The following is a 10,892-nucleotide window of genomic DNA, read 5'->3' as shown; positions in this document are numbered from 1 at the left end:
TTTGTAGATGGGTACACAAGAAACTTAGAATTCTACTTTTTGTTTACATGTAAAAATAAATGAGAAGTGTAAAATATTATAAAATAATCAAATAAATGGCATTTGAGTACAAACCATTACTATACTCTATAAATGTTGAGAAATGTCTCCAATAAAATCAATTTAGACAAATTTCAATTTACTGCAAAATATTGACAAAATATTTTCCTAATTCAAAAGGTTATTACACTTGCATGTTTCTGTTTTGCTCCAAAGTACCTCATCAGATATTTCTGATATTAAATAATGCATTATTTTGTAACAGCCAATTACGGAAATGTGTATAAACTCCAACAGAACTAGAATGATTACCAAAGAGCTGCTGAAACGCAATATCACTTATTGCTTTGAATGTTGTTCTTACAAACAATTTCCTTTAAAAAGCACATTAAAAAAACTTCAGCTCAACCGTTAATTGTTTTGAAAATGTAAACATTTTTTCTGATACAAGAACTTTGCATGTAAATTAAAGTATTGCAAAATATATATTTTGATTAGTTAATGACTAATAAATAATATATAAAATCTATTTTCTTCTAACAAGAAAGTTTAAATCTAAAAGACCATAAACTCTCCTTAGATCTTGCCAAAGTATGACCACCAAAGTTGACAGTAGCTGCCAGTTTTCTTTATCTCAAGAAAAGGACGAACAAAACTATCTTAGAAAGGAAGAAAACAAGATTTTCCACCTTTGTCAAGGCGGAAAAATGATGTCAGCTTTTTCCCAAGTTAACATCCTTTTGGATTTAACAAACGTTGAGAAATCATTTCAAAAGTGAAACTACATTTAAAAGGAGGAGATGGTAACTAATCTGTTCCTGGCGGTTAGAAAAAAATGTAAAGTGGTGATAAAAATCAAATATAAGAAAGTTCTCATGCTTTATTCCTGTGTTTAGACCAAAGCATTTCAATAAATGTTAATTTTTTTAGGAACAATATAAAATTATCAAGATAATTCAATTTACCTGGTTATCAGAATAGTAATCTTAGATAAACCTTTTAGAAAAGTTTACTTTTATAATACTTTCACAACAAAATAAAAGGACAATTTTGTAGACATTAAAAACCCTGTTGCAGGTATGTGTTTTCATTTTTTTTTGGGCTTGCCTTCCTGACTGCAGAAACTTCACAAAACAAACAAGTATAGCAAATAAGTGAAATCCCCTGATATTTCTCCAAAACAAATTGTTTTAATCCAGGAGTAGTCTTTTTTCCATTGAACATACAATAAAAAATTAAAAGACAAAATATGCTTTATGAATTTAGGATTATTGCTCACATTTATTTGCAATTTCATGGTTTGAGACACTCTTTCCTAGTTTGGTCATGTTGGCAAAAGTTCAGATCAATTATGTAATGCCCCAAAAACAATATGTAGAAAGAAAGAAAGAAAAAAAGGGAACAACTGGCTCTGTGTTGGATCATATAAGAAAATAATGCATTCATTGTACACTAATTACAGAAATAGCATCCCACTAACTTTGAATGACCTGTAAATGGTGCAGTAAATCCTTTAGGAGAATAATAAAGAAAACTTGGCTGGCTCAGATAGTATAAAAACAGTATATTATTACAAAATGATTACAAAAATAAAGATTACAAAACAGATATTTTACCACAACTTCTGAAGTATTTTCTAAAAAAATAAAAAAAACAAAACCCTGACAGCAAGAAAGCGACGTTTTAGAAAAGCAGGTTTAAAACTTAAAAAAATATTTGCTGAAATCATCTTTCATCAGGCATTTCAGAGAAGGCTTAACATTGATTACATGTGCTTTTGGTCATAGAAAATGAACTGTAATAAAAACTCATTTATATACACATTATACAATAATAAATATCCTGTTCACAAACTGGACTGTGGCGAAATCTGTTATTCAGACATTCACAAGAGATTTTTCAATCATGTTCCTGTAATATGAAGACATTCATGACTTCCAAAATAAACAGAACTTTAAAGGAAACCAAGTGAATACGTGTATTTATCAGAGTCAATGTGCTCAGAAGATGAATTCTTGAAAGGAATCATCGCCTAACAAATCCAGGGAGAGGCAGTTGGTAGATCTACGGCCATAAAAGGAGGGTTTGGACGGACATTGCACGAGCGGGGAAGAGCTCTTCTCCGCTAAAAGGTTTGAATTGATCGCATCTGGGAAGTCGAAGGTGTAGTTTTTAGAGGAGTCAGGTGGTAATGACCCACCAAGGCGTGTAGGAGGCAGAGGTTGAAAGTTGGATTTGAGTTTCTGGAAGGCAAAAAAATGAGGTTAATACTAGTAAACATCAAGAAAAGTACACAGAAAAAAATAACAGTCCCTCACCTCTTTAAAGGTTTCCCTGCTAGATAACTCTCCATCGTTCTTACTGTTGTCTAGAGGAGCACTCTCTTTGTTTTCTGGGAAGAACGCATAGCTTTATTAGCAGGAAGTAACAAAGATGAGTTTGCTTCCATGGTTGGATGACGGCAGTTTATTAGTGATACCTTGTAGAAGAGACTTTGAGTAGAATTCTGCACAATCCACTGACATTCCTTCCAGAAGATCTGCCAGGTGAAACATCTGGTCAGGATCATCGACCAGAACCTCCTTTGATTCTCCAAAACTGGTCCTAATTTCTAGATATAAGGTATTCATTTGTGTGAAAAAGGTGTTAAACAGAGTATGTTGAATGGCTGAATCAAACCCCTCAGTAAGTATTAACCAATGAGAAAACTCCACCCACCTTCCTCTGTTTGAGTTTTGCAGCCTGTGAAGAACTCGGAGGTGCACGAGCTGTCTTGACTGGCTTCTGAGCTCAAACATCTCTCTCCGTGTTGTTCTTCTTCACTGGAGGTCATTTCTGCGCAGATGCTGTGCTGCCGAGTGTCTGCCTCAATCCCAGAGCTGCTGGTGGAGTGTCGAGACAGACCAGGGCTGCTCTCACTGCCCGGGGGGTCTAAATCTAGCTCATCGCTGATGTAAGACTCTCTGTAATACTGTTTCTCTAAGATAAAGTACAGAAAATACTGTTAATATCTCTTATGCCACATCATAAACTTAGATCTTGCTGCACTGAAGGCTGTCAGAGCCACCTTTGCTGTCCTCCAGCTGGCGTAGGTGTTTGAGTGCAGGTTGGAGCTTGAGGTACAGCTGATGGCTGCCGCTCAGGTGCAAGAGGAGATGCCGAGAGCGGAACGACGAGCCGGTGTAGTAAACCAGCTTTCGGGCTGATGGCAAACCATCTGGCTGGATCTCAAATTTCTTGCCCTGAATAGAACAATGAATTACACATTGAAAATTCAAATGAAAGAATTACAAAGTTCTAAATTCACTTTAAAGAGTGTCCATACCAGGAAGGTTAGACGACCGACACTTGACCAGGGGAAGTCGTAAAGCAGCTGTCGAGTGTTGTTCACCTCCTAAAGAACACAGACACACAGTTAATCAGCAGGTTTTTTTTGTGCGGTCAGCTTAAATACGCTTCAAAGCAAATGATCAATTATCGATTTTCTTTTTGGAGCCATCTGGATTAGACGCGGAGGGCTTCCTCAGATATTTCACGGTCTGTTGCATTTTAATCAGCCCGGCCTGGTGTGCTAATCCCCCCAGATGGACAGATGAAGCAACTGACAGCCAGCCATCTCTTGATGGACTGCTGTTAGCAACGTTCCCACACATTCCTTTACACTGCTAGTTTTAGTTTCTAATGAGAACAGAAGGTTGAACTTCAAGCTAAAAAAAATGTGCTAATGAAGATGTTGTGAATTAATAACACACACCTGATAAACCTGCATTCCCCACAGGGTGAGGCCGAGCAACGTCGTTCTCCTGTCCTCCTTCTTGTCCTGCACAAATGAATGATAGGATGTCAGCGAGGCATCTGAGTGGCTCAGATAACAGAACTATTTGACAGTTAAGCCTCCCTCTTAATGCACCGAGAGACGAGAGCTGATGCTGGTGAGGGCACTTACACAACCCTTTAAAATGTAGCGGACTTGTAAAAACACAATATTGTGCAACCTCCAAAAAATGAAGTGTAATAACTATTGTGTAACTCATGAAAAAAAAAGAAAAGAAAAACGAGTCGTGACCTTTTGCAATCTATAAAATGTAACGGGAACGTCCTCCAGCTGACACGAGTCTCTGATGAAGCAGAGGATTGCATCACGAGTGGACATTCCCCACAGCTCCTGGTGTACTTTAGGCCCGTGGCACAGCAGGTAGTTCTCCCCGCGTTTAGCAACAATCTACAGGGAAAAAAAAATGGAGAAAACATGTCAGGGAATCTCCAAAATCATTTTGGATAATTCTTCATTTTTAGTCCCACTCAGATCCATCGTTTGATCCATTTTCACAGCGTTCCTGAAAGGTCTTTTAATTATGATTGTGCCATTTTTAGCCATAATAAAAAAAAGAAAACCTTTTTTTTTCTAGGACATAGTTTCTGCAGAGAAGATAATTAGAAATTTGCCTTTGAGTAATGGGTGGTCCTGTTGGCACAGAATAACCACGTCCCCGTCAGAGCCATCAGTTTATGCCCTCTCCTAACAGCTTACAGCCCCTCACAGCCCCAACCTACCATCACCGGTGCAACCAAAATGGCGAGCAATATCGGAGCAATCCAGCCGTACAGTTCTGAGCCGGATGAAAGCTCGGTAGTACTGGATGCATCAGAATAGAGCTGAGCAGGGAGCTTGTGGCCTGCCGATTGTAGCTTCTACGTGACAACTACGAGCTTTTTTAAACGGCACTCACAACAATTTAAATAAAGAAATCCTCAGAAATTCAAATTTAAGCTTAAGTTGTTTTATATTTCCACAAGTACATGTTAAAAAGAAAAACAAAAAACTCAATTTTCATCAGATTGGGACTTTAAAGTGTCAGATTGCTCCTACATTCTTAACACCTACCCAGGGGGGAAAGTAGTGCTTGGGTGCAAAATAGGATTTGACCTCTGCCCCCTCCCTCGACAGTAGGTAATCACCGAAGTCGGCCTGCAGAGCGTAACCCGCCAGCTGGAAGTACACCTCCTCCTGCTGACGACATTCGGAGCGCAGGACTCGCTCCCGCAGAGCTGAGAAGTAAAGACGCTGTGCCTTCTTTTCACTGGTGCCACACATGAGAGGCCAGAACAAAAAGTAGACGAGTCACCAATAACAACAGCGTGCAATGATTGCAAAACATGAATAAACAGGAAACACATACCTAATGAGTATTCCATTCTCTACATAGAACTGTATTTTGAGGAAGAGTACAAGAGTGAAGAGTCTCTTCTGGGATACCTGTGGAGAGATTCATTTAAAGTTTGTTTCATTCTGCAACACCTTCCCTCAAATACACCTGGAGCACCTAAACAGCATGTCCTTTTAATTCTACTCTTTTTGGGCCATTATGTTTAAAAAAAAAAAAACAACAGAAAAAAAGGCCAGCAAACAAAGACGTGTAGGTCTTTTCCTTTGTTGAGCCAAAATGTCAGCACTTTCCTTTCTGTTAAAAGCTTTTTATTGGTGCTTGGCTCTGCATTCTTTTAAGCTGTAACAGTAAAACAAGCTTAAATCCTCACCCCTCCAGCCCTGCAGGGCTGTGGGATTGAAGAGTTTTCTGATGAGTCTGAGATTGGCAAGACATGAGGGGTCAAGAGGAAGGCCAAACACCCCCCCTTTGATCTCCCCCATCCCTGTTCCAAAAGGCTTGTGGTTTGTTAAATTGCAGTTTCACAGATCAGTTATCTTCCTGTAAGTCGGAGCCTTTTCAAACAAACTCTCCACCTTCTGGTGTCCCTTTAAAGTAATGCTTCACTTTGAACGTGTTTAGTGAGCTTCTCATTACCGTTTTGTTTATTAACATTGTGAACAATTCTGGAGCATTGGTGATACTTTATTTCTCATTGCAGATCACTAAACTCCCAAATTGTTGGGAATTTAGTGTTTGTATAAGAAAACTGCTTATATTTTTAATTTAATTATATTAAATTAAAAACTTAATGTTTGCTTTTACTTTTGCTCCATTTACAAAAGCAAATCCATGATTTTCTAATTTGTAAGTTTAAATAAATACATATTTTACCTAAAACTAGGCCTGCACAAGACATCGCAAATTTATCATTATTGCGATATCAAGCAAATATTGCAAAAGACGGCAAAAATTGCTATAAATGGTTACCTTAAATGTGCTCAAAAAATCTTATGGCAGCTTGAAGTATTTGACAAATCAAAAAAATCCATTTATGCATTTGACCAATAGGATGGAGCCCTCTTATGTAAGACGTTCGCCTTCTATGTAGACGAGGGTCATTTGGAGTGTAATTTAGGAAAATTGACTCTTATTTGAATTAAAGTGTTTCAATGAAATGAAAAGGTTGATTTTATTTGTTTTGCTGTTTGTTCATTTGTTGCAGGTCATGTCATCATCGCAATATTGATCACTAATATCACAAATGGCGAGTTCTACTCATATTGTGCAGCCCTACCTAAAACTAAGCAATATATGCTCCTATCTGAAGACAGTTGGGTAACTTGAACAAAAAGCAGTTTCTTTGCAAACGGCTGTCTTTACCTTTCCAGGCTCTTGCTTCCATTCCTTAGAAAAATACTCCACCAGTTTCTCTTCCAGGTCTAAAAAGATGTGCTCGTTGTCTGGAAAGAAGGAAAAGGACAATCAGGAAGCACAGAGAACCAGAGCAAACAAAGCAATGATGTAACTGAGCGGAAAATTTGCCCCACAATGGGATTCATTAGCATTTAAGAAAAGGCTTTTGTTCTTTTATGTGTGAATTAGGCTAACAGGAAGCGATGACCACAGAACTAATCTTTTTTATTATTATTTTTTTTTCTGTTTCTTTAGTATGCAACTTGTGCGGCGTTTGCTGTTCATTGCTGTATTTCATTTCCAACACTTTTCATTATGCATCCTTTAGAATTCAAAGTTTAAGGTTAGGGTTGTTTTTCCTCTAAAGAAACAAGTCTTCATCTTAAAACAAAACCACAAAAAGCTGCTTGTAACCTTCTGAAAGTGGGATAACGTGGTATCACGCTCTGCCTGGTGCTGTGAGTCACAACATTGGTATTTTTTTCATCCGTGTTATCACTTTTGTTTAGCCGCACAAACTGAGCTCACCCGGCTCTTTCACAACTTTTTTTCTTCTTTTCCTTTTAGCCATCCGTTTCGTCTCCCAGCCCATTTCCATCCCACTTTGACTCATTCCAGCTCCCCTCACTCGCCGGCTCTTAGGCCTCCGGGAAACAGTGAGCAAGGCAGCTTGTGTCATGACAAGTGCCCCCCCATCCCTCCTCAGTAAAGCATAGGAATGCATGGGCACATTCCTGGCTTAATGAAGTTAATATAGCCGGGATTCTGGCCCAAGTGATCGCTGAAGCAACACCACAGAAAAACAAAAGGCCGTTTGTCGGAGCGGTGAGCCAGCTCTGGAAACAGAAGATTTAGGCATTTGCTCGGTGGCTAAAGTGGATTATAACTTTCAATTACGCAGATTGGGAGGGCAGAAGGGTAAGAAAAATGCAGCCATAGGCAGTCACTATAAGGTTGTCAGACTCTTGCCTTTAATTGATCATTTCCGTTTCCAGTTACTCGTCTGGACAGAAGTATGAGGTAAAACCGAGGAATGCGTTTACCTTTCACCACCGTGAGGCCAAAAAAGTGTAGGTCGTTGATTCCAAGATGTTCCGTTACACGACTAAAAACATCCTGTCCTGTGGCGTTAATCTGGAGCAAAGAAAAAGAACAGAAATGAATAACTCAAATGTAAAAACAAAACAAAAACAACAACAAACAACGAGTAATAGAAAGGATGTTTTAAAGTCCCACTCCAGTCATTTTTTTATCTGTTTTCAAAGCTGATTATGTCGTTTTTAAACAAAGTCAATACATTTTTTTTTTAAAAATCTATCGCTTTCTAAGACATACTTTCTGCAGAGCGGCAGTAGTCCTTCAGAAATTCACTTCCGAGTCGTGGGCGGGACCGTTGACAGAGAGCAACTCTGCCCCAACTTTTCATTCCCAGTGCTGAGAGCTCTCTGTTTACATGCTTTCCTGCTAGCTAACAGCCCCTCCCACCCCCAACCTAACATTACCGGTGCAACAACAACGGCGAACAATATTGAAGCTATCCAGCCGTATAGTTTAGATCCAGATGTCAGCTCAGACGAGAAAAGCAAAGACATTCATGGATCTGTTTGTCTACAAGTGGATGCATCAGAATGGAGCAGAGCAGGAACCTTGTGACCCACCCAGCGCATTTTCTCCAGTCACAAATACGATTTTTTTGTCTGCTCTGATTCCCAACGATTTGGATTAAAACAGAAATACAATTTAATCTTAAACTTCTTTTTACACGTCTTAGATTGTGCCAAAAATGCTAATAGGACATGTTAAAAAAAAACAAAAAAAAAAACCCACTATTTTCATCCGAGTTGGTCTTTGAAAAAGAGGCGAAACGTCTTAAACAAAAAAAAAAGAAGATAAAAAAACAAGTTCAGATGATTTTCAGAATGTTTTTCTGCTATGAAAGTCTCAGGGATGCATTTAAGTTTTTACAGAAATGACAACAGCAACAAAAGAGAATGCAAAGACATAAACACTCACCCCCACAGTGATGTCCAGTTGCTCTTTGTTGGGAAGGAGAACACAAACTGTTCTCTTGTGCTTTGTCAAGGTAGACATAACGTCTGAGTTGCGATAAAAAACAAAAAAAAAAGGGTTTACTCTGCGTTGCTTCCGTGTTTTTTTTTGTTGTTTTTGTTCTCTCCACTACGTGTCCTTCACTAGTTCATCCATGCTGCATCTGTAAAGACACAAAATCAGGGGTAAAATACGCAAACAGATTCAGCAAAAGTTCCAGATCAACGATAAAAACATTAAAAATAGGTCTACTGTTATTCAACTGAAGAAATTTGAAGGTGCAAACCTCTGCGTTTTTTTAAATATACAAAAAAAACATCACTGCTTTTTTATTTTAACAAGTTAAGAAGAGGTTAAACAGTAATATTTTTACAAAACTGTATTTTTGTTTTGTATGTGGAACAACTATCAGTTAACTTCTGCATATCTAGTCTCAGATGAACTGAAAATAATAAATAATGTGTCTTTTCTCACTGACTTTAGCATCCTGAGTGCTTTGCCTTTTGTAAGAAATGATGCCAACCAGTCATGGGAGAGATTTAATCTACCAAGTTCATCAGTTTATGGACCCAAGCCACAACTAGTACCAGACTCATCTGATTAACGTCTAAGTATCAATTAATCAGGGTAATTATTGCTGTGGGCCGACTCTGATCCCTTTAAACCCCACTCTGGACAAAACCTGGTAGAAAGAGGATAAAAAACAAATAAAACAGGCAGATCCTAAAAAAAACACCCACATTTTTAGAGCAACGGTCGCTTTACGAGGAGAATACGAGTTTGTATCAGTCATACAAAGCAAATGCAGGACATCAGTGGGATCATTATTGAAAGAGGTGTTGGTAAGTTAGTGGAGTTACAGGAAACACACGGTGGTGGTGTTTTGGGCTGATAGTGTTCTACTGAACAGTGTTTCTAGACAAGTTCCAACATGGTCTTCCTGACAACTGGGTGTCAGTTTAAACAGGCACAGAAAAACTAGAAATACCAGTAGCATGAACTTATTCATGACCCAATCACACTGAACCTCACCGTCAAACATAAAGACACATTCAAAGTTAAATCCTGGACTAAAATGATGGCCAGATTTTTAGGATTTCTCCTTATAAAGGCAATGAATGGATCAAAATCACTAATGTTTCAACCGTGTAGCAACATATTAAAACGTTGACAAAACAGAAGGAGGAATAATAGGGTGCGTTTACAAGCAATGGATTTTTAAGAAAAGAAAGAGTAGAAAAAAAGCAGACACTTAGCTTTTAGAGGAAAAAAAAGGGTATAATCAGCTCTTTTCATACCATAACATGTGTCCATAACAGCTTTATGCTGCAAAAAGTAGTAATCAAATTCTACAAACTGCACAATCCATGCCAGCCAGCAGTCAAATAAACACTTGTTGTTGACATTTTCAAACATCTCCCTTTTTGCTGCTGATAAGAGAAAAACTTGGCATCACATGAGTTACCATGATCTGCAGGCTTTAATTCCCGTCCAAGACTGTAATAATCCCCACTTCTGAGGCCGGCTGCTGGGAAAACAACACGCCCTGTCGACGCAGAAAACTCTCTGACTGAGGTATCAAAGGTTTTCCTCGGAATCTTTCAGAAAACGTCTGCGAGGACATTTGCATAGATGACAGCACACCATAGAAACTTTACCAGGAGGGTCAGTGAGGCACACACAGATGTGCAGCTGGGCTTTTCAATGATCCGGCCAGACATAAAAACTCTGCTCTGGGGTTATGGAAACCACCTGGCAGGGATGCCACGTAAATAATAAACTTCATAAAAACATATATGCAACTCATCCTAATGGTTAGTTAAAGGTAATAAACCTAGTCACGATAAGTCTTCACCCATCAATACTTACACATATAGGACCTAAAAAAAAAACAGCCATTTTCTTAAAAAAACAACGGTCATGTGATGCAGATAATTAAAAAAAAGCAAAAAAAAAGGACTTTTATACTCCAAAATGTGGTAATAAATCACTTACTGTGGCTCTGGTTTAGAAGAAAAAACCCAAAACTGCCGCAACAGGTGATTTCTATGGTAATTCAGACGCAATTTTCCGTTTGAGCAACCGTTAGCCTCATGTCTGCCCCGGTTTTCCTTTACTACTAGTTGATTCCCACATCCACTCCTAAGACCCAATGACTGGGCCATACCATTACGGGGAGTTGTAGGGGGGTTTCTTAGTTGTTTGAGTCACGTTGTTCAGTTCTTTCACTGCAAGTGTTAA

The 10,892-nt window shown here is 38.5% G+C and overlaps 1 protein-coding gene across 3 annotated transcripts; it reads right to left on the bottom strand.

The window, feature by feature from the left end:
• Positions 1 to 1,204: 1,204 nt before the first annotated feature.
• Positions 1,205 to 10,779, bottom strand: LOC101173650 (FERM domain-containing protein 6). 3 transcript variants are annotated; one of them, XM_004077434.4, is made up of 14 exons: positions 10,647 to 10,779; positions 8,616 to 8,814; positions 7,646 to 7,736; positions 6,570 to 6,649; positions 5,220 to 5,296; positions 4,925 to 5,120; positions 4,106 to 4,261; positions 3,794 to 3,859; positions 3,365 to 3,433; positions 3,107 to 3,281; positions 2,758 to 3,018; positions 2,519 to 2,650; positions 2,358 to 2,431; positions 1,205 to 2,282 (listed from the first exon to the last, which is right to left on the bottom strand). In XM_004077434.4, exons 2-14 carry the CDS (start codon positions 8,691 to 8,693, stop codon positions 2,040 to 2,042), a joined length of 1,698 nt encoding a protein of 565 aa, XP_004077482.1. In that variant the 5' UTR covers positions 8,694 to 8,814; positions 10,647 to 10,779; the 3' UTR covers positions 1,205 to 2,039. The 3 variants fall into 3 exon arrangements, with proteins under 3 accessions (XP_004077482.1, XP_023819048.1, XP_023819047.1); XM_023963280.1 differs by lacking the exon at positions 10,647 to 10,779 and adding an exon at positions 10,117 to 10,225; XM_023963279.1 differs by lacking the exon at positions 10,647 to 10,779 and adding an exon at positions 8,904 to 8,923.
• Positions 10,780 to 10,892: the final 113 nt, after the last annotated feature.

This window comes from Oryzias latipes, chromosome 15 (assembly GCF_002234675.1).
Source record: "Oryzias latipes chromosome 15, ASM223467v1".
Classification (NCBI taxonomy): Eukaryota; Metazoa; Chordata; class Actinopteri; order Beloniformes; family Adrianichthyidae; genus Oryzias; species Oryzias latipes.
The sequence above is the reverse complement of the archived record's forward strand: the minus strand, read 5'-3'. Positions and strand labels throughout refer to the sequence as shown.